The sequence below is a fragment of the Stenella coeruleoalba genome (genome assembly GCF_951394435.1).
Source record: "Stenella coeruleoalba genome assembly, chromosome: 18".
In the NCBI taxonomy this organism is placed as follows: domain Eukaryota; kingdom Metazoa; phylum Chordata; class Mammalia; order Artiodactyla; family Delphinidae; genus Stenella; species Stenella coeruleoalba.
The window spans coordinates 77,184,536-77,207,905 of NC_137164.1; the positions used below are offsets into that span (position 1 = coordinate 77,184,536).

Consider the following 23,370-nt stretch of genomic DNA (forward strand, 5'->3'; position numbering starts at 1 on the left):
GAGCCCGGTCCGAGCAGGTCGCGGGCGACGCCCATCTCGACCCACGGGCAGCGGCACCTGCCCCACGCAGGCCGACTGGGGCGCGTGGGGCGAGCGTGCGAACACGCGGGGGGCGGGGCGGGGCGGGGCTCGGAGGCTCCTCCCCCTCCTCCCCTCCCCGCGTCCTCCCGGCCCCGCCCACTCGGCTCCGCGCTGTCCCCTCCCCCACCGCTCCCTTTACTCCAGACCCTCCTCCTCCTCCTTCCCCTGCCCCCCGCCACTCTCGTGGCGCCGCCTGACCGGCCCTCCACCCCACCGCCCTCCTGCCCTCCCTCCCCTCCCCTCTCCCCTCTCCCCTCTCCCCTCCCCCAGGCCGAGGGGGAGCGGCCTCAGCGCGGGCACCTGCGGGTGGAGGCCTCGGACACGGCGAGGACGGGCCCACGGCCGCGCAGGTGTGTGGGGCTGGAGAAGGGGGGAGTGGGGCCGGGGAAGGGGAGGAGGGAGGGAGGGAGGGCGCTCGGTCAGCTCCCGGAGGCTCCGCTCGCCTCCCGCCCCCGCCCCCGCCCAGCGTGCGACCCCTGAGAGCCCTGGGGACTCCGGGCGGGGCCGGAGCGCGGGCTTTACGCGCACAGACGCCCCTCCCCACTGCCGGGGCCGGGGTCCCGCACGCCCAGGCAGGTGTCACTCCCAGGCCTTCTCCTGCAGGGTTCCCTCTGCGGAGGAGCCGACCTCCAGGCTCTGCAGACCCCCAGCAGGTGCCGGGACAGGTGTGCTAGGGGCGGCTGGGGCGTGGGTCCCCCCCTGACTCTGCCCTTCCTGGCCGGGCAGCGGGAGTGGCGTGGCCCCAGCCTGGCTGTTTTGCTTTTCAGCCGGGCCGCAGAAAAGTAGGCTCTGCAGTTTAGAAATAATGCCGTTTGCTCTTTCAACTCCAGAGACTATTGCTGCCAGTTTTTCAAAACCACACTTTGTTGCCTTTCTGTAGCGCTAGACACTTAAATAAGAGCCGCGCGGGAGCTGGTCCTGAAGGAGACTTTCTTCTGGAGCAGGTGCAGCCTCTTAACTTCACTGAAAGCGTCCCCATCCGGGGCCACGTGGCTCACCCTGCCCCTAATGGACCGCCTGCGAGCCCTGCACGGGGAAGGGGTTAAGGTGACCCTGAGGCACAGGCAGGATGTGTGGGGTGGCCGTGGGAGGCCCCAGGATGTGTGACCGCTGGGAGGGGCAGAGCCAAGCCACAGAAATAGAAGTGCGTCCCCCAGGGGCTGCTGGTGCTGGAGTGTCTGCCGAGGGCCCCAGGCCGGCAGGGGACCCCGCTGGGCAGGTAGGTGAAGGGCGCGGGCCCTGGGGAAGGAGCCCTTGCGCTGGAGGGTCTTCTAATATGCAAATCATCGGTGAAATGACTGGCCCAAAGCTGGTTTGGGGACCTGAGTTCTGAGCTCTGCTCCAGCCTCCTGGGACCCACTGCAGCAGGAGAGGCCACCACCACGGGGTCGGAGGGAGTCCTGCCCTGCGGTCCTGCGGGGGGCAGCCAGGCGGGCGCTCTCTCTGCGGTGAGTCAACCCTGGAGGGGTAGGAAGAGAGAGTTTTCAGCTCTATTTTAGGACCCCCGCCCCCTGGGGCAGGGGCACCCTCCCAGGTCCTGGCCTCACAGTCTGGGCAGGCGCTAGTGCAGCTGTGGTCGGGAACACCCAAGCCTCTGTGGCCTCAGCCCCGCCCCGTGTGATGCCTCCCCTGGCAGCCAGGACTGTTGTGTGAAGGGCTGTGACTGGAGAGCTGAAGGCCATATGCGCCGGAAGCCTGGTTACAACCCTCGTGGCCACAGCTCAGGCAGACCCTTTCCAGAGTGGTCTTCGCACAAGAGACCCTCGGAACAAGAGGAGGGCGGCAGCCTAACTTGTCAAGGTGATCGGATTTGCGGAGCTCGGCGACAGAGGACTTCTGGGCTTGAAATGCAGCTTGAAATCCCGTCTTTCTCCTGAATTTGAGTGTCTTCACGCCCCCCCGCACCCCGCTGTCACTGCTGGGCTTCTGTTGAACTCAGGTCCTCAGGTCAGCGGTCACTGTAATCAGCGGTCCAAGGTCAGCTTTCCACGAGACCCTCTTTCTGAGTTTGGGGCTCCGTTGTGAAAACTGGACATTTATCTGGGAGGCAGCATCCTGGTGACTAGAAGTAAAGTACAGCCGCTTGGAAAGAAGAGCCTTCTGCCCATAGGCATTTAAGTACCTTTTGAAAACAGCGAAACCCTGAAGTTGAAAGGAAGGTTACTGGGGTACTTGTGTGACGGAAACAAACTGGCCTGGGATGTTACAGATTCAGATTCGTGGCATCTGGCCACCAGCTTAGTTGATGTGGTGCTATTTTAAGAGGCTCTGGGAGAAGAAATTAGAAGTGTAACAGTAACAGTGACGGGAAGGTGACGTTCTGTTGTTCTGTTCTACGTAGTAAAGCTCAGCCTCTTGTTCTCAAGTTCACTCATTCCACCCTCATCTGAGCCCGGGAGGGCCTGGGTGAAGCTCTTACCTGACAGACGAGAGACGCTGGGCTGACCGCAGGCACACACCCTGAACCTGGCCGAGGGCGTGCAGGGCTGCGTGTGGAGTCTTCATGCTGGCGGAGCCGGCCCGTAGTACCCTCGCCTTGGGGACGGCTGCATCCTGTGTCCTCTGGGCCTCCCCATGTAGAAGGCTGGGGACTTCCAGCCCACGATGGGGTTCTGGACACTCCGTGTCTACCAAGAAACTCGTGGACATCTGGAGCCGGACGCTTCACTTTGTGGTCAGGGGCCCCTCCAGAAGCACCCCCTCAAGCATCAGGACAGCCCCGGTCACAGCCCCAGGATCCCCAGGAAAGCTGGCGTCCCCGGAACCTCCCAGCATCTCTCTGGAGCCCACAGGACCAGTCCCTCCACAGCTCCACGGAGTTGAGCAGGGAGCCGTCCAGGGTCCGTCTGCAGAGCCTGCGCCAGGGTGGGTAACCTTTGGGACGTGTCAGGTGAAGTGTGGGTGTCAGTCACCGCTGGGGGCATTCCGTCCAATCTGTTGAGAAAGTGAAGAACTTTATTCAAATTACCGAGTGGAAACAAAGACAAAATCTGAACAGATCAAATAGGAAGGTACTGGTGTGGACGCCAGAGTGGAGCTGGAAGGGCTGGACATCTTCACAGACTTCCTCCTCCTCCCTTGTCTGTGTCTCATTCTGAGTTCAGGGCTGGAGACGGGGCACAGTGGGCCCGACTCCCGCGGGGAAGGCTCTGCTCTTGTCCCACAAAACGGGCCTGGGGGGCAGGGAGGGTGCGGCGGGGCGGAGCGGAGATTTCCCCTCCCTGAGGGTTGCCCGTCCCAGGCACCGAGTTGGACAGCCCCTACCTCCCTTCCTCGTGCCCTAGACGGTGCGGTGGGTGTGAGCGCCGCGGAGCCCCACTGCTCCATGGCTGTGGTCCCTGAACAAACCCTCTTCCGGGCCACGAGCTCCCTGGGGTGGGGCTGCCCTGTGTCTGCGCCCTCAGCGCCCAGGGGGATGAAGCAGGGGAGCAGGGAAAGCCGGCTGAGCAGGTGGCAAGCCAGGGAAGCCCCTGGGGTGGATGCCCCACCGTGCTTGGCCGTGTCTAGCCTCCGGTGGCCGAGTTCTCGTCTGTGTGCAGGACACCTGGAGCTCGGAGGCCAAGACCAGGCGTGAGCCCTTGTCATCTCTGTCCTAACTGCTTGTCAGGGCTTTTTCGGTGGGAAACAGGACATCGAAAGGCACCGACAGGGTCTGGTGCTGTGGTTACGCAAGCCTTGAGATTTTTAACGTGAACAGAGGAGAACGACAGCCCATGTGGGCCTAATGTCTGGGTTTGTCCTCTGCGCCCTTGGACCATGGGAAGCACAGGGCTGGAGAAACCGCCCTGTCTCCTGGCCTGTCTCTGTTTCAGCACCTCTGTGATGCTGCTGTCCGTGCAGCTGGAGAAGTAAATTCCCAGTGGAAGGCAGAAGCCCCACCCTTCCTGGGCCCCTGGCACCAGCAGCCTCGGGGCTGGAGGCTGACCGCAGGGAGGGGGGCAGCCCTGGACGGTGTCCTGTGGAAGCGGGTTGCTCACCCGTCCTCTAGCTGGGTCAGGCGAAGGGCACGTTTCTTCTGTTTCTCAGAACAAGCTCATTAAAAGCAAACTTTGGGGGCTTCCCTAGTGGCGCAGTGGTTGAGAGTCCGCCTGCCGATGTAGGGGACACGGGTTCGTGCCCTGGTCCGGGAAGATCCCACAGGCCGCGGAGCGGCTGGGCCCGTGAGCCGTGGCCGCTGAGCCTGCGCGTCCGGAGCCTGTGCTCCGCAACGGGAGAGGCCGCAGCAGCGAGAGGTCCGCGTACCGGAAAAAAAAAAAAGAAAAAAAGCAAACCTTGGCTCTTGCACTTGTGTCTTGAGCCTGAGCAGCCGCTGATACTTCCAGCAGCGCCTTGTTGGGTTGGGGAAGGGCTTTCCCAGAGTGGGCGGGGTGGGGGGGGGGACATCACGGCCACTGGCGGCAAACGTGAGGCAGACACACCGGCCTTTTCTGTTCCTTCTGGAGACTTGAAATCACGATCGGCCTGCTCGTGTCGGAAATTCTCTGAGTAGAATTTAAAAAAAAAGAGGACAAAAGAGGGTTTGGGGTTTTGTTTTATTTTTAGCTAGGGAAATTTCTCTTCCTACTTTTAAGGTCAAAACTAGACTGAAGCCACCAGAAGCCTAGTCCCGGGTCTGACCGCGCTTGGCGTCTGGGTATGTGCGTGCGCTCGGCCCAGCGTCTCTCATCTGTCTTCACCCCCCCGAGCACCTGCCTGGCCTGGGTTTCTTGGGGAGACGCAGCAGGACCCAAGGACCAGGGCCGAGGGCTGAGGTCCTGCTGGAGGAGACGGTGTGGGTTGTGGCTCCCTTGTCTCTTGTCACCAGGAAGGTCCCTCATCATAGGGTCACGCAAATGGGTTTAATAAAACGTTACAGGGATCTGAAGACATGCCTGGAAAAGTGACACGAAGCCTCGTGTGGGTAACGGATAAAACAGACAAGGTACTGACCGAAGGCAGTGTTGATAAAGACAAAGGGACGTGCCTTTGGGAGCCCAGTGGCATTGTAGGTTTTGGTGGGAAGAGGAGGGGACGGGAGGAAACGCCACCTGTCCTTGTTAGTATGGGGTTGGTGGAGCCCCAGAGGGTTTGGAACCTGAACTGTGTGTCCCCTGCCCCATGGCAGCCCCTTCCCCCCTGGAATGATGGTCGAGCTGTGGTTCTCATGTAGGCGGCCCATTGGAGCCCCTCCCTGGGACCGCTGGCAGTGGTGGGCTTGTGCACGGTGCTGGGCGTGGGCTGGCATCGCGCGGCCAGGTGGCCAGGGAGGGGCTTCAGGGAGGGGCACGAAGGGGGAGATGTGGGAACAGGAGGGTCATCCAGAGCAGCTGGGCGGCCTTTCCCGTGTGTCCAGGTGGCCTCCTCCCCGGGCTAACAAGGGTTTGCCCGTGGGGTGCGGCTGGAAGCAGGACAAGGCACCTGAGTGGAGAAAGCATCTGAGCAGCTGCCATGGGACCCCCAAGCAGAACGTATCCAGGCTGAATGATTTACATCTGTGTGCTTAAGGGAGGGGCCCAGCCAGGTACTAAGCCAATGAGCCATAAACATGCCAGAAACCTGAGTACAGAAAGCAGTCGTCTGTGATCACCTGCTGGCGGTGCCCATCTACCCAGCAGGTGGTTTCACACGGCTTCTGTTTGAAATATAGTCACTAGCTGTCTCTTTAAATCCAAGATTGCCTCCCAAGACTTGGTCTGAGTTTCTTAACCACATTTTCACTGGAGGAGTAAGACTCGAATGTTTGTCCTGGCACTCGGATGGCATTCTTTACCTGGAGGGTTGGAGGTGTTTCCAGCGCAGGGGGCAGTGGCTCTGAACGTTTGCCAGTTCAGTGGATTCGACTGTGACATTGAAACCAGGAGAACCAGGGGCTTTTTTATCCTTGAAACGAGAGCCCAAGTGCCAAGGGGAAAATCTAGGTTTTTCCTTTCCTTAAGCAGCGGAAGTAGGTAATGTTGCTGCTCGGGCCGCGCGTTACCCCATTTCTGCGTTATGAGAGCACGCTGCTGCTTCAGCTGCACGTTGGCACAGTAGAAATTCACTGGAGAAGAATGACTTGAATTCTAAGTAACCTGCATCCATTTCAGAATAAACACTGCTGCAGGCTGTGTCTGGTGATTTGGGTTTTGTTCAAAGAAACACGGCTGATGTCTTTGGCTGCGTGAGCTGCGTTTCCTTTTAAAACCGTTTTTCGCTCTGCAGACTCATGTTCGGCTGTTGGAGGTTCGTCCTGTGCAAGGAGACTGGAGGTGACAGTGGTCCTCCCGCGCGAGGGCCCAGTGAGGCCAAAGAGGAAGAAAGTGACCCTCGGGTCGATGTGTCTGACGTCATCAGGCTCGTTCAAAACCAGCCGGGGGGGACGCCCACACCCGCAGGTAGGGCCGCCTTACACCTTTGGGTCCTGATCGTGCCTCTGGTCCTCCCGGGGGGACCGACGTGTTTTAGATCTGGGGGAACAGTGCGGCGGGGGCGGGCCCAGGCTGGGTCCCGGGGCTGCCCCTGCCCTCGTGTGGGTGAGATGTCACCCTGCACGTTTGCCCGTTTGGCATCCTGGCGGTCGACCCGCCGAGGCTGGCTCCGGTGGGACCACGGGACGCACCTGTCTGGGCTCTAGACGGAGCACGGTGCTCCCCCAGGGCTCGGTTCCCCATCTTCGCTTCAGCTTAGGACCACGCACGCCGTTGTTTGGATTTGGGGTCTTGTCAGACTGAGGTGGTGCCGGGCTTGCACTGGTCACCACAGCCGTGGCCCAGGCCCGCGGGACACACTGGGCGGTGCCCACCCGCCCTCGTCGGAGCTCGGCCTGACCCCTGGTCCAGGCCCGGGCCACGTTTCTTCCTGTTCCTGGCCGTCCCGAGCCCTCTCCCCACACCTCTTAGTGGAGGGACGTCGCTCCTGTTCTTACTTTGGCCTGTGTTTAGTCATTTGTTGCCATTCCTTCCCAAACTGACTCCCAAAGTAGTTTTTGCTGGACGAGGGACGCGCGCGCACGGCCACCCGAGGCCCAGTGGTAACCTGCTGGTGAGCGCGCTGGCCTGGGCCGTACGTCCCCCTGGGGCTGGGCCAGGGCCAAAAGCCAGAGACTCATCCGGGGACTTGGGTAACGGTTCTTCCGGCTCTGCCGCTGGAGCTTCCTCGGCCCCGGGCTGGTCCCGTGGCGGCTTGGACGGCTGGGGCTCAGGGCAGTGCTGCCGTCCTGAGACTGCGCTGAGTCCTCGGGTCGCCGGCTGTGTCCTGGGCTCCGTCCTGCTGCGGGCGTATGGGGTATGAAGTCTGCTTGTGTCAGAACTTAAGTCTTTGAAATCACTTGTTAGATTTTTATTGTGGTAAAACGTGCATAACATGAAATTGGCCACTTCAACTACTTTTAAGTGTGGGGTTCAGTGGCATCAAGTACATTCACGCTGCTGTGCAACCGTCCGCTGTCCGTCTCTGAACTTTCTCATCTTCCCAAACTGAAGCTCTGTCCCCGTGAAACGCTCCCTGCCCTCCCCTCCCCCAGCGTGGGCCCCACTGTCCACTTTCTGTCTCCGTGAATCTGACTCCTTCAAAGACCTCGTGTCCATGGAGTCAGACAGCGTCTGTCTCCTTGTGGCTTATTGCAGCCAGCGCGGGGTCCCGGAGGCCCCTCTGTGCTGTGTCCCGGGTCGGGGCTTCACTCCTCAGAGCTGAGGCCTGTTCCCTCGTGGGGATGGGCCACACTGTTTATCCACTGTCTGCTGAGACACTCGGGTGGCTTCCATCTTTTGGCCGCTGTGAACAGCATTGCCGTGAACAAGGTACACGGATGTCTGCCCGAGGCCCTGCTTCCCCTTCTTTGGGTGCATCCCCAGAAGTGGGATTGCGGGTCATGAAAGCGTTCGCCGGTTTTGAAACCAGAAGGGAAGCTGGTTTCCTCCTGTCGAACTGGGTGACGGTGAGGTGAAGGGCTGATCTGTCTGGCCCAACTCCCAGACTCCACATCAGCAGACACTCGTCCTGGAGAAGGTCGGGGGGGCTGGGCCGGGCTGCGTGAGCACCGGTGAGCTCGATGTGGCAAGGGGGCCTTCCCGCTCCCGCCTCCCCGTCCACACAAGGCCTTCGTGTCCACACGCAGGTCCCCGCGAGCTCCTGCTGCCGCCCGTGCCTCGGAACCGGGGGGTGATGGGTCTCCCTGGCTGCGCACGCGCCGCGTACAGAGGACAGTGGGCCCACAGCCGCGGCCGGCGTGGCCCCGTTCCTCACAGCAGGCTGCGGGGCACGAGGATGCATTTGTCTGGAAATGTTTGCTCGTGTTTCCAAACGCCTGCTGTCATCGTAGAGCCTGAGTTTCGGGGCAGGAAGGGGAGCTGAGAACGCGTAGCAGTTTCCCTGTCACAGCAGCGGCGAAGGGGCAGGACCCCACCACCATCGCCGCGCACGTTTCCTTTTTAGAAAGTTCTGTCTGTCCCGATTGGCTAATAGTGTCTTTAGTGATGTCAGATGCCACCTCCAATATTCGTTGAATTGTGAGGTTGCTGTTGTTTGGGTCAGAAACCTTAGCATGTCGGTAATTGCTGGCAGCTGAACCCAACACCTTAGTGCGTCTACGGTGTGAGATCCTTCAGGATTCTGGGGAGGGGGCTCCTGAGGAGGGGGTCGGAGGAGACTCGGGGAGGGGCCCTGGGCCATGCACATTTCTGGGGAGGGAGGTTTGCAGAAACAATTCGCTTGGGCTGAAAATGCATTTCAGAAAAGGGGAAAACGACCACAGGAAAGTGATGCTTGGAGAGAAATTGGCTTGCTGTCTGTCCCCAGTGTTTCTGGTCTGGGTGGTGGTTGCAGTTTAAGGAGAACGAGTGACTGTCCATGATCGCGGCCCTCTCGGGGGTCGAGCTGTGCAGAACTGGGTGGACGTCGCGCTCGCGGTTTCCTGGTTCGTGTCTCCCGAAGCTCATTCTGTCTCTCGGGACCGTCCGTCCTTTCCTGGGAGCCTCGTGGTGTTGCTGACCCTCCCGACCGAGCCAAGAGCACCGGCCCGGTCAGTCTGTTCTTCGTGGTTTTGTGTGTCTCGAGGGGGACGTTCTCAAAAGACATGCGCTGTTGGTGGAAACGGAGCTCCTGGTGTAACTTCTGGTGATTCACTTCTCATTTTTAACCTTTCCTGATCCCTTGGTCTTTATTTGGACTTTTTATATTAGCCAGGCAGCTAGAAGGAGTTCCTTTTTGTTTCAGGAGCTGTGTTTTAGAGAACACAGCACCATTCAGGAATTTATAAATACTTGGGACTAGCTGGTGTGTTGCAGGTTGACGCTGGGAGCAGATTGACCATCTTCTTACGGCAGCTGCCGGGGCGCCAGGGCCGGGTGAGGCAGCCGGAGGATGGGGCAGGTCTCAGAGTAGAAGGGCCCCGAACAGCCCCGAGCTGATCAACCCCCCGGCCACCTTGCAAAGCTCTGGGGACTCCAGGGGAGTCCTCTGTCCCCCAGCGTCTCCTGCATGCTCTTCTCAGGGAGCTGACGTGGTGTGTCTCATCTTCACTTAGCACGGACAGGCCGCATCACCTAGAACGAGGAGTGATGGCTGAGCGGCTGGAGGAGTTGCTCACAGGCCTGAGGATGCCTGGGGAGCCCTCAGCCCAGAGCCTGGCCCCCAGGACCCATCTCTGGCAGCCAGCGCAGCATGCCCAGTAGCAGCGGCGAGTCTGTTAATGTTTCATCAGAAACTTAGCGGGTTTTCTGTTTGACTGTGTGCTTTATAACACATGCCATATGACCGAGGTGACCAACGGGCCACACCCTCCTCTGAGTATGACCATGTCTGCTAGCCAGGAGGGTGTCTGAGGGGCCAGCCTTTGCGCCCTTTGACCAGGTCCCACCGCCCAGAAATTCCTCCTCCCCTGGCCTCGCCCTGTGAATCCTGCCTGCCTGTCCAGGACTGGCAAACACCCCACCTGTTCCAAGAAGCAGTGCTCCCGGCGTCCCGCCCATCATCCTCCCCCTGGGGCTGCGCCTGCAACCCCATGACCCCATGACCCCGCAGAGCGAGCGCTGCTCCTGTCTGGGCTCTGCATCAAATCAACATGACGATTAACCGCGAAGAACTAGGAAAAAAAATTGCTGCAAATATACAGCCTTTCTGTACGTGGCTCTCCTACAAGGCAGGATCGGTAGGACAGACGTCTTAACAGAAGCGACAGCTTTAGGGATGACACAGCAGCAGGAGGACAAGAAACGCTGTCCTGGGAATAAACGGAACCGAGAAATGTCGATTTCCACCGGGGATCTCCTCTGTCTCTCTCGTTATGGACAAAAATTTGAAACCCACTGCTGGTAAGAATGCCTGTCCTTATAGCTGACCTGGAAATCAGGTTGATGGTGTGGATAAAGATCTTCAAGCGTTTTGTTTTCAATCAGCAATCTCCACTTCTAGAATGCAGACTAAGGAATGAATTAAAAATTGTCATGAAGATTCATAAACAAAGATGTTCACCAGAGTCATTATTTATGACGATGGATATTTTGGGAAAGCAAAGTCACAGGATTGGGGGTAGCGAAGTCATTTAGTTGTCCGGCGAGAGCTGCCGCATGTCTTGTGCTCTAAGAAGTGACGCAGCCGACTATGAACCGATACGCTGCGACGGCAATTCGTGAGCACGGAGTGTGTGTAGTTTTGATGAAAGACCTACCATGAGTGCCCCAGTGTATTTTTCTCATGCATTCGCAGTTGTTTCTTGCCTCTGTTTTTCCGCATCAGGAAGCCTTACCGTCTCCGAGATACTCGTTTCCCAAAGCAGGACGTGAGCCTGGACCCTGTCGGCCCCAGGACCCACCTCCCATCCCACGCTGACCCTGTTCCCGGAAGCGTATGCCCACACGGGCGCTGTTTCCACAGGAACTGTCCCCACTGCGTGGTCCCTTTGGGAGGCGCCCAGCTTCTCCCGAGGGCAGGAGGGCACAGAGCAGCTTTGAAGGGAGGTCTGGTGGGAGAGTTTTCCTGGGGGAGAAGCTGGGTATGAACAGAGCCGCGGAAAGGGGGGGCTAGGCAACCCCCCCCACGCTCCCACCTCCCAACCCCCTCCATTGGGTCACACCGTGGGCACAGCTTGGGAAGGGGCCAGGCCTCCTCCCCCATGGCACCCCCCACCCTGGTCCAGACACTCCAGAATAAACAAGTCAAGAATAAATAAAAATAAATGTATCAGGTGCCTCTTTGGCGTCTGTGGAGATGGTCGTAACGTTCTTATTAACAGATGATATTAGGAGACAGCGCAGGCGTGAATTTTACCATACTTAGTCCTCTGTGTTCCAGGCATAAACCCCAGCCAGTCGTGATAGCATTCTTTCAATGTGACGCTGGAGTCTATTTAATACCATTTTTTTCTTTCTTTATAGTTTGATCTTTGTATGCAATATGTTCCAGAAATCTTTCCTTGTCAGTTCGCTTAGGTTGACCTCAGTTTGTATTTCAGGTGGGACGTACTCTAAGTACCAATCTGATGATTCTGTTTTTAGAAATAGATTCTAATCTTGAGAACAGTTATAGATGAACAGACGCGTCGTGAAGGTGGCGCGGGGCTCCCACGCGCCTCACGCTCAGCTTCCACTGTTAGTGACATCTTACATTTTTATCGTGCGTTTGTTACAATTGATGAGCCAATGTTGACATATTGTTATTAAATAAAGTCCTTACTTTATTCAGATTGCCTTGGTGTTTACCTGCTGTCCTTGTTCTGTTAGAGGGTCCCATCCTGACACCACATGACACTTAGTCACCAGGTGTCCGGTCACCTCAGGGTCCTCTCGGCTGTGACGGCCTCTCAGACTCACCTTGTTTGGTGACCTCGACGGCTTTGAGGGGGACCGTTCTGTAGGACGCCCCTCGGCTGGGATCCTGATGTCCTTCTCCTGGTTAGGCTGGGGCGGGGGGTTGGGAGGAACAGCCCAGAGGCAGAAGTGCCCTTGGCATCACCAGGACTCACCCCGCAGGGTGTTGGCCCTGGTCACCTGGCCACGGTGTGACTGTCAGGCTCCCCGTGGCACAGGTTCCCCCTTCGCGGCCCGTGCTTCTGGAAGCAGGCTGCCCCGTGCAGCCCCTCCCGCAGGCGGGCTGTGAGACTGCTGTCTTCAGGGCGTTCATTAATTTTGCTGCCGTCCGTTGCTGCTTGTCTATTTCCCGAGCTTTATTTCTCCTTTAAGAATCTTTCGAGCTCCTTCCTGATTCATTTACTTTTCATTCAGTCTCAGGGCATTAATGTGATGACTCTATTGATCTTTCCTGCCCCCCAACTCCCCGCTGCTCAGCGGGCACCTCCGTCCCCACACCCCTCGCTTCCTGGCACCGACTGGGCAGAACCAGAGCCTGGTGTCTCCATCCGTCCACCTGGTTCCGCTCGTACTTGGGTGAGTGAGGATGGGCGTCGTGTGCCAGCAGGGTCTCCACAGAGCTGAACCGAGGGTGCCAGCAGGCGGATCGTTTGACTTTCACTTCTCAGCCTGGAGCCTCGGTGAGCCGAAGCCCTCGGGGAGGCTGCTGGGTCTGCGCGGACTGTCCGGGCCGGCTCTGTCCCCAGCCCAGTGCCGTCCCCACCCTCACTCTCTCCTGCGGGTGACCCTGAGCCCACCCCCCACGGGACCGAATCCCTCGCAGGAGTGCCTTCCCGCCAGTGCCACCCTTCCACCTGCACCACACGCCTGCCTTCCTGGCTGTCGCTGCCCGGACCTTTCCCTTCACCTGAGCCCCACCTGACCACACCTGTGTCCTACCTGTGTCCCACCTGTGTCCCACCTGAGCCCCACCTGAGCCCCGCCTGTGCCCCGCCTGAGCCCCGCCTGTGCCCCACCTGTGCCCCACCTGAGCCCCACCTGTGCCCACCTGAGCCCCACCTGTGCCCTACCTGGGGTCTTCATTCTCTCCGGACCCACATCAGTTCAGAGGTGCTGTAGTGTCTCCCACCCGAGAGCCTGCCCGCCGTCTGCACCCAGCCGCTCGGTACGCTCGCAGTGCTGTGGCTGTGGGTACCGTCCACGTCGGGACGCCCGGGTCGCCCTGAGCCCCACCTCTAGCTGCCTCCACAGCATCTCCGCCTGCAGGCCTTGCGTGCTCCACACCTGCTGCACCCTCCGGCTTCTCCGTCAGTCCCTGCCCCGCAGCCCCTGGAACCTCCTCTGGGGTCTCTGGGCTGACCCTTGTCATTGTGGACTCAGTGTCTCTGTGCTGTTCACTCGCTTATTCTCTCTCCATGTGCGTAGAGATGATTTGATTGATTCAGGTTCATCTAAAATATATGAAGTCCTACAACAGGACTTTTAGCCTTTACTCATTTTCCCACCAGGTAAGGGTTTGCAATTTTTATATTAAAATGCCATTTGGGGGGAGTTCCCTGGTGGTCCAGTGGTTAGCATGCTGCACTTTCACTGCCGAGAGCCCGGGTTCAATCCCTGAATAGGGAACCAGATCCCACAAGCTGTGCAGCACGGCCAAAAATAAGTAAAATAAAATAAAATGCCATTTTCATGCCAAAAATGTTCGGAGCCGTGGTTTTGCTTTGGAAGAAAATGCTTTGAAACAATAGAAAGCGTTTAAGCGACGAGTGCTTACGGTAATTCTCGTCATGCGTTTGTCCTCCCTGCGGACTGTACTTGTGGTCTTGTTCAGCTGCTTTAAAATCCGACCTGGACCTTTAGCCAGGCAGCCTTTTCAGTGACTCTCTGAAGACAGCATTCACTTATTTCATTGGCACCGTCTGCAGCTCTGAAATGCAATTTTTTATTTATTGAATTAAGGAGACCGTGAAATGTGTTCGAGATGCAATATTCCATTTCTCCATGCTTTGAAGGACCCAACAACGGGTCTGATTTCTCTGTGTAATTTCTCCTCCTTCAGATATCAAGGCTTGACTGAATTAAGCATCTTGAGTCATTTGCTGTCCTTCTCTTCTTAAATAAACAGACCTGCCAAGTGGTTTGATGCCTCTTCAGGAAACGCCATGTCTCCTAGTGTCTGACAGCTCTTGTGAGTTTTCCCACCTCTCTTGACCTGTGCCCTGTGCAGCTGGGATCTTTTCTGTTTTCTGAGGTTAGAAGCGGGAAGGCGATCACGACCCCTGGAGAGTTAGGCGGTTAAGAGAAAGGGGGATGTGGCCAACAATCCCAGGTGGCCTCCTCACCTGCAGAGGGAAGAGCTCGGATTTGTGCACCGGGAAGTGGGAAGAGGGATCTGGGTCTTCAGGACTCAGTTCTGAGGTCATCTGACGGAAGTACATTTTCTTTCTTGTGTTAGCACAAACACGGAAGAAAACTTGACCCGGCAAACAGCTGTGCAGCCCACGCGTGGGTGTCGCCTCCTGCACATGTGTGTGGTCAGTTATGGACACTCACGGGCACACGTGTCTCTTGGGCGGAGCTGGATCCCTGGGGTGTGGTTAACAGGACCCAGCAGCCTGGCTGCAGAGTCGGGACTGGTGTCCGCAGACAGAGATGTCGGGATGTGATGGATGCCCTGAGTACAGACAGCTGTTAACCAGGGAGCAGCCTCACACCTGGGGGCAGGGGGACGGGGCCCTGGCTGGCCTGGGCTTTTGAGGAGGAACAGAATTCAGTGGGTGGAGGGAAAGAAGAGCCCCCCTCCCGCCCCGGCGGAGGGACACGGCGCCTTGCGCTGCTCATCTGCTCTGACAGATAAAGTGGGTAGAAACGGGGATTACTGCGTGGTGGGCGTTCACCTCGAAGCAGATGTTGGGAGACAGGAAGGGAGGGTTACACGGGGGGCGGGGAGGAGAGAGGTGCCCTCGCAGTAAAGTAGATAAAGAAAAGCTGCTCTGAGATCTGAGGACACTTAGACCTGATGAGTTTCTAGGCGATGCTGGGAGCAGGGACCTCGCTAAAGGCCGCTGAAGGCGAGGGACGGGCAGACTCCAGTCTGTGGGAAGCCTTACGTGACCCACGAAAAAGTTGCGGAGAAGCAAGAATTGGAGGAGAACCTGCAGGTCCGAAGAGCCGCCGGGAAGTAGCGGCCAATCCAGTGTGTGAGCTGCACCGCGCAGGTCCCAATTCTAACACACCCACTGGGCTCAGAGAACAGAGGAACGATGTGCAGATCCCAATTCTGACACACCCACTGGGCTCAGAAAACAGAGCAACGACATTTAAACTAAGAGGTGTTAACCGTGTTGCGGCCACGCAGCTGTCGATTGTCGCGTGTTTGTGTTTAGATGGTGGTGGCTGGTCTCCTTAGATCACACGGGGGCAGGGGCGGTGCGGCGGTTGGCGGGATGAGGGAGGCGCAGGGCGGGTCGGGCGCAGACACCCGCAGTCCTTACCCTGTGCCGCTGCTTCTGTGCACATTTGAAGTTTCTACTCTGGGCGGAAAATCCCCTGTAACGTAACTTGCGTGGCAGAGACCTCCGACTCGAGGCCACGACTGTGGGTCATCACAGTCGGGGCTGGTTCTCTGCCGGATCGCATCCCTGGGGACCAGCGGAGAGCAGGCTTCGTTCCGTCCAGCCGGGCCCACAGTTACTAGACCTGAATGCAGAGGAAAGGTTTTCGCTTTTCAAATAAATCTGGTGCGTTTTTCCTCCTTAAAAAAAAGCCATGATTGGGCTTCCCTGGTGGCGCAGTGGTTGAGAGTCCGCCTGCCGATGCAGGGGACACAGGTTCGTGCCTCGGTCCGGGAAGATCCCACATGCCGCGGAGCGGCTGGGCCCGTGAGCCATGGCCGCTGAGCCCGCGCGTCCGGAGCCTGTGCTCCGCAACGGGAGAGGCCACAGCAGTGAGGGGCCGCGTACCGCAAAAGAAAAGCCATGACAGCTCTGCTCCAGAGTGCGTTTTCAGCCGCAGCAGCAGGCGCGTGGGGCGGCCCGGTCTGCGCGTTGCTCGCGTGCGTGTGGGACCGGGAGCCGCAGGTCGCGTGGGCGTGGCTTTGGCACAGGGGCGGGGCAGGCGTTGGAATGAGCCTGGAAGCTTCATGGCGCTGCCCCGAGGCGGGGTGGACGAGAGTCACCCTCGGGAAGAGGAGGGCTGCTGCCCCGAGTGACACCCCACCCCGGGAGTGTCCCTGTCAGCTCCGGGCTCCGGGGCGCCGTCTGAGGTTGGTGCTGGGGACACAGTCAGAGATGGTAGCTGGCCTTTGCGAGACTGACTCCGGGCCACCAGCGCCTGGAAGGACTCGCCCGGCCCCTGGACTCAGGTGCCAGCAGAGGCCGGGCTGGCCATGGCCTTGGGCCGTTCGCCTTCGGGTTTGCTGTGCGTCCCCCTGTGGGCTTAACCTTTGCCACAGACGGCGGCCAGGCCCTGCTCAAGCCGAGGGGTGAGCTCTGGAGTCACGGCGGCCCTTCCCGTCCCCCCGAGGGCACTGGCTCCAGTGGGGAGTCGGGGGTGGGACACGGACAGCAGGAAAAGCCTGCTCCTAGGGCGTTAGCAGAGTCACTGCAGGAGGCAGCGGGAGCTGATCCGAAGCTCGTCCCCAGGTTAACTCTTCAACCCCCGCGGAGCCTAGGAAGCAGGCAGGGTTCATCTTGGCCTCACGGCCACACATACCGCTCAGAATCTGCAGGGACGGGCCTCTGTGGCCTGCACTCACCGCCCGCCTGGGCCGCCAGCACCTGCTCGGCACCTCCGAGGTGTACGGGGAGGCCCGGCCCGGCAGCGGGGCGGGGGATGGGGCCTCTGTGCCCTGTGGGATTCGTCCTGTGGAGTCCCTTTTCTCAGGGGCCCTGTTCCCTGGCGTCCTTTCCGCTGGACGTTGACGCGTGATTCAGAGCCGGAGGAGCCCATCGGGGTGAGTGAGGCGAGGGGGGCAGGATGCCACGGCCGCTTTGAAGACACTGGACAGTTTCTTCCAAAATTCTTACCACGTGATCCAGCGACCGCTCTCCTGTGTGTTTACCCAGACGAGCTGAAAACTCACACCCACGCGAAGCTGCACGTGGATGTTTGTGGCAGCTTATTCAGAGCAGCCCGGGTGCCCTTCAGCAGGCGACGGATGAACAAACTGTGGTCCATCGGCCGACGATTCTGTTCAGGGCTGAGAGGAAATGAGCAGAGAGGATCTTAGGGCAGGTGAAACCGTTCTGCACGGCTGTGGTGGTAGAGGCAGGACATCACGATCTGTCAACACCCAGAGAACTTTACAGCACAAAGGGTGAACCTCAATGCATGCGAAGGAAACAAGCCATTGAGGGGGTCAGGGGTCTCAGGAAGCACACACGTGACACGTGTGCGGTCAGTGAAGGGCGGGTGCCGTGCCGACGTGAGTGGCCTGGGGAGGGAGGGGGTCTGTACACAAGGGCCAAGGGACCCCTGGGGTTGGTTAGTGCCTTCCTCCCTGTTGGTAACAGTTAGCAGTTAGGCGGGAATGTTTGCCTGTTTGAAGTGTGGTGTTGAAGGGCCTCTTCTCCTGTCTTTAGTTTTGAGGATGGCGTGAGCAGGACGTGTGTCCTCAGTCCCAGACCAGTGACCCTCTGGGTGCAGGAATGTCACGTGTGGGAGGGTCCCGGGGGCTGCTGCTGAGACACACGGACCGTCTCACGCCGCTGGGACCCAGCTGCCCTGGCATCCCCAGCGCTGGCCCCCCAGAGACTTCTAAACACCACCCCCGTTATGAACAGGCCGACCTTCCCGTGGGCCCCGGGCCGCTCCCCAAATTCTCAGTTCAGACGCGTTGATGGGCCTTTTGAAAGTGGGACCAGTTTCCTGGCCCTGGACACGTCAGTGATAGGATTTGTGTTTCCCAACAGATAAACACTTCGGAAGATGTGACAGGATCACATCACAAGGTCTAAGTTCAGCAAGGGGACGCCTCGTGTGCCCCCCAAATTCATGTGTCAGAGTCCTGACCCCCAGCACCTCAAAATATGACCTTATTTGGGAAAAGGGTTGTTGCAGGTGTAACCAGGTAAGATGAGGCCTTACTAGAATGGGGCGGTCCTGATCCAACGTGACTGGTGTCCTCATAAAATTGGGAAATTGAGACACACACAGGGAGAAGAGACACACACAGGGAGAAGAGACACACACAGGGAGAAGAGACACGCACAGGGAGAAGAGACATGCACAGGGAGAGACACACACAGGGAGAGACACACACAGGGAGGAGAGACACACACAGGGAGAGACACACACAGGGAGAGAGACACACACAGGGAGAGAGACACACACAGGGAGAAGAGACACGCACAGGGAGAAGAGACACACACAGGGAGAAGAGACACGTACAGGGAGAGACACACACAGGGAGGAGAGACACACAGGGAGAGACACACACAGGGAGAGAGACACACACAGGGAGAGAGACACACACAGGGAGAAGAGACACGCACAGGGAGAAGAGACACACACAGGGAGAAGAGACACGCACAGGGAGAGAGACACACACAGGGAGAGAGACACGCACAGGGAGAGAGACACGCACAGGGAGAGAGACACGCACAGGGAGAAGAGACACGCACAGGGAGAAGAGACACACACAGGGAGAAGAGACACGCACAGGGAGAGACACACACAGGGAGAGACACACACAGGGAGAGACACACAGGGAGAGACACACACAGGGAGAGAGACACACACAGGGAGAAGAGACACACACAGGGAGAAGAGACACGCACAGGGAGAGACACACACAGGGAGAGACACACACAGGGAGGAGAGACACACAGGGAGAGACACACACAGGGAGAGAGACACACACAGGGAGAAGAGACACACACAGGGAGAAGAGACACGCACAGGGAGAGACACGCACAGGGAGAGACACACACAGGGAGAGAGACACACACAGGGAGAAGAGACACACACAGGGAGAAGAGACACGCACAGGGAGAGACACGCACAGGGAGAGACACACACAGGGAGAGACACACACAGGGAGGAGAGACACACAGGGAGAGACACGCACAGGGAGAGAGACACACACAGGGAGAAAAGACACACACGGGGAGAAGAGACACGCACAGGGAGAAGAGACACACACAGGGAGAAGAGACACGCACAGGGAGAGACACACACAGGGAGAGAGACACACACAGGGAGAAGAGACACACACAGGGAGAAGAGACACGCACAGGGAGAAGAGACACGCACAGGGAGAAGAGACACGCACAGGGAGAGAGACACAGGGAGAAGAGACACGCACAGGGAGAGACACGCACAGGGAGAGAGACACACACAGGGAGAAAAGACACACACGGGGAGAAGAGACACACAGGGAGAGACACACACAGGGAGAGAGACACACACAGGGAAAAGAGACACGCACAGGGAGAAGAGACACGCACAGGGAGAAGAGACACGCACAGGGAGAAGAGACACGCACAGGGAGAGAGACACAGGGAGAAGAGACACGCACAGGGAGAGAAGAGACACACACAGGGAGAAGAGACACACACAGGGAGAGACACACCCAGGGAGAGAGACACACACAGGGAGAAGAGACACACACAGGGAGAGACACACACAGGGAGAGACACACACAGGGAGAAGAGACACGCACAGGGAGAGACACACACAGGGAGGAGAGACATACAGGGAGAGACACACACAGGGAGAGACACATAGGGAGAAGAGACACGTACAGGGAGAAGCCATGTGAAGGCGACGGCGGGGATCGGAGTCATGCTTCTACCAGGCAAGGATGCCAGGAACCACCAGAGGCTGGGAGAGAGCCCGGGACAGACCCTCCCTCATGGCCTCAGAAGGAGCCAGTCTGCCGGCACCTTGACCTTGGACTCCTGGCTGGAGACTCTGAGAGAACAGATCCCTGTCGTTTAAGCCGCCCCGTCTGGGGAACTCTGTTACAGTGGCCCCAGGACACTCACAGCTTTCCTGCTGGCCATCTGCCATTTAATGCAGTTACCAAGCTTTTGGTGAAAGCCTGATTCAGTGCTGGTTATTTGGAAGAATATGTTTTTGGGGTCGAAGTGAAGGAATCAATAAGGTGGTGTGTGATTTAGTCGCTGGTGGCAGAAAACTCGTGGACGCTTTGTCAGAAAAGATTTTCCTTAATCTGAAAACAATCTGAATGTTTTGCTGGAAAACATTTGCAATTCAGCTGCTCTGGGAGCTTATTAGATGCCTTTCTGCAAAGCACGGATTGTAAATACTAAGTCCTCGTGCAGGACGATGGCTACACCTCGAGGTTACTGTTTCTCTAAAGTGAATTCTTTAAAACTCCAGTTTAAAAATTATCTCATGGAGTCAGAGAAAGAGAACACAGAGGAAAAGTACCGGGTGGTGGACTTCCTCTTTGTTTGGGAGGAAGGTGAGTGTCTTCCTGACACCCCGTTGGACAGTCTTCGGGAGGCGAAGGCGGTGACTGTGCGTTTGTAAACCCAGGAGCCTCGTACCCGCTGTGGGGCCCTGACGGCAGATCCAGGAACGGAAGCTCGGGTGACTCAGAGGAAAGGGGCCTTTGTTTCGTTGGAAAGCGGAACAGGCACTTTGAAACTTGACCACATTCCTGACCTCAGCCCATCCTCGTGTCCACGTTTTCTGTGGCTTATACAACAGCTGGGCCACGTGTTGCACAGACTGACTTGCCGTCCGGAGCACCGCAGAGGCAGGTGTGGGAGGACCGCGGCGGGGGTCTCCCTGGAGGGCGGCGGCCGGATTGGGGGCTGGGGAGGCTGCCCCAGGCCCCTCGTGCACAAGGACAGGAGGAGGGACAGCACAGAAACGGCACAAAATGTCAGCAGCCGCAGCTCTCAAGGGAGGAAAATCAAGCACGTGGAAGAAAGAAAAATGTCACCTTTGAGTTTCAATTTCCAGATGCATCTGTGAACTTCACCGAACAGCAGATAAGGAATTTGTTTTACGCTCTGGGGAAAGTAAGGCCAAACCCCGTCCTTGTCATTTGAGGGCCGCACCTTGGAGCCAGGTGGGAGGAGCAGAAACAGGTCAGCTGGGCCCACAGGGCTCTCGCAGCCTCGGCGGCTCAGGGATTTGGGGCCGGACATCCTGCCGTGGGTCCGTCCTGTGCCTTATGGGGTGTGGGCAGCAGCCCGAGTTGTGACGACCGGAGATGCCTCCCGACGCTGTCCAGTACCCAGGTTAGGGGCAAAATCGCCGCACTCTCTCCCCGACCCCTGCTCTGACGAGAGATGAAACTCCAACACAGCTTTGCTCTCCAGGGCGGATGGCGCTGCTAGGTTGGGGGCTCCACGTCCAGAGACCCCCGGTCCTGAGCCCGCCCTGGAGGCCGCTTGGCGAGCTGCCGGCCGGGGTTGGGGGGCGGTTAGCACCACAAGGCCGCTTCTCCACTGCAGCGGCTCTCCTTACCGGTCACCCGCAGACAACTCCCCGCTCCTCCGGGCCCTCAAGCAAAGATTTCATTTCTCACTTTTTCACAGTAAGTATTTTAAGTCCTTAGAAACATGTCGCCGCTTTTTCATGTAAATCTTGAAGCTATTGTGTTTTTTCCAATAAGCCACTTGTAACCGGTTTATTTTGACACCCTTGCAAAGGCTGTCATAGCTCATTTTCCTGCGTGTCTGCGGACAGGAGTGTCCTTGGTGACTCTGACGCCCCGCCACCCGGCACGTGGAAGGTGCCAACATGTGAACGCAGGGACGCAGCGTCTCGCGGGCACCCGTGGTCAGCTGCGGGCGGAGATCCTGGCGTCCTGGAGGGCCCGGGCTCCGTTAAACACTGACTTTGACTTTGAAACCCGTGTTCTAGTATCTGAACATGGAAACTGCAAAAATGCTGTCTGGTTTTGTGTCAAATACAGTGTTTCTGGGCTCAGATACATGTACCCAAATTTTACTGACAGAATGTCCCAGGGGTGCAGGGCATCGACAGTTGTTGACGCAGCGTTACCCCGGCTCCGACACCCTGAGAATTCCAATTCCCCTGCCGCCTGGCGGGCCAGCCTGGCCCCGCTAGACCCCCTCGTGCCAGCAGGTGGCACTGCTGGGCCGGCCAAGGCTGGACCACCTTTCCTTCCACGTTTAGGGGTGAAATGTGTCCTAAGGATGTGACAGAATGATGGGGACACTGTAGGCGAGTACAGTTTGGATGCGCGGGGAAGTGAGGCCTGCTCCTTGGAGAAGCCGAGGGGTCCCAGGAGGCCTGGAGCCACAGGCTTGTGCACCTGCCCAGGAGTCACGCAGGTGAGTTTATGCACAGGCGAGTTTACAGGCAGGCCTTCTGCCTCTGGGGGTTTGCCTGTGCTGGGTGTGTCTCATGCACCGGACTCAGTACGCGGCCTTTTGTGTCTGGCTTCTTTCCCTTAGCATGTTTTCGGGGTCATACGTGTGGTAGCGTGTCAGCGCTTCCTTCCTTTCCGCGGCTGGACCGTGCCCCCCGCCCCGTGTGGATGGACCTCCCTTCATGTCCGTCAGTCGATGGACACTGGGGTTCTCTCCACGTCTTGGCTGCTGTGAGCACTGATGCACTAGTGTCTGTGGGGCCCGGCTTTCCGTCCTCTTGGGCCGGACCTGGGATGGAGCTGCCGATCACGTCTCCCGCAGCGGCTGCCCGCCCCCCCCCCCCCCGCTCCCATCCCCACCGGCTGTGTCACTGTGCATCGCCTCCCTTTCGGCCACCCACTGGGAGGGAGGTGGTACCTCCTGTGGCCTGACGCAGTTTTCCCTGATCACTGACGACGGTGAGCATCTTTCCATGAGTTTGAAGACCTTCTTCAGAGAATGGTGAATGCAGGTCATTTTCATTAGGGGCGTTTGTCTTCTTACTGTTAGTTGTGGAGGGCTCTGCGTTTTCCGGGTACAAGGCCCTGCACCCTCCCGTGTCCCTGGCTCTCACTCTGGGGCTCCCACCTGGTACGGCAGGTGTGCAGGCGAGTTGCTCGTGGCCAGGGGGCCCTTCTGTACACAGTGGGGCGCGCAGCAGGTCTGGCCTCCACCCACCCATGCTGACAACCAAAACCGTGCCCAGGGGCACGAGTCTCCCTGTGGGAAGTGCGACCTCACTAATGCGCTGACCCCTGAGGACCCAGAGGGCACCGGGGCTGGCTTCCTGCCGGGGTGAATGGGCGTGGTCCCCGGGGCTGGGTGCACCTGGGCCCATGACACCCTGAGTGGAGCGCCTCAGAGCAGACTTTGTCTTGGAGAACGTGCCTTCCCAACGGGCAGGTTTCCAGGGTCCGGCACCCCAAACCGTGTGTTTTTTGCTTCTCAGGCTGCAGCAGGGCCTGGGGAGAGGGAGGAAGGTCCTGTGGGCACCACGGGGATGTGGGGACCAGGGAATTGGGGGGTGGAGGGGCGAGTGGGCGGGACATGAGGGTAGGTCGCCATGCCCCCAGCTTGCATCCTGTGGGATGGACCACATCACAGGGACGCCCCAGAGCCACCTGGGGTGACCACAGGGTGGACAGCGAGAGGGGGCTTTTAGGGCAGTG

General features: G+C 58.5%; 1 protein-coding gene across 2 annotated transcripts in view; it reads left to right on the forward strand.

The window, feature by feature from the left end:
* Window positions 1–305: 305 nt before the first annotated feature.
* MCF2L (MCF.2 cell line derived transforming sequence like) overlaps window positions 306–23,370 on the forward strand; it is a 124,839-nt gene continuing 101,774 nt past the window's right edge. For both annotated transcript variants that reach the window (XM_079903041.1, XM_079903038.1), the window contains exons 1-2: window positions 306–431; window positions 6,262–6,434. In XM_079903041.1, coding sequence (XP_079759167.1) covers window positions 6,266–6,434 — 169 coding nt within the window. In that variant the 5' untranslated portion in view covers window positions 306–431; window positions 6,262–6,265. The remainder of the gene's footprint in view (window positions 432–6,261; window positions 6,435–23,370) is intronic.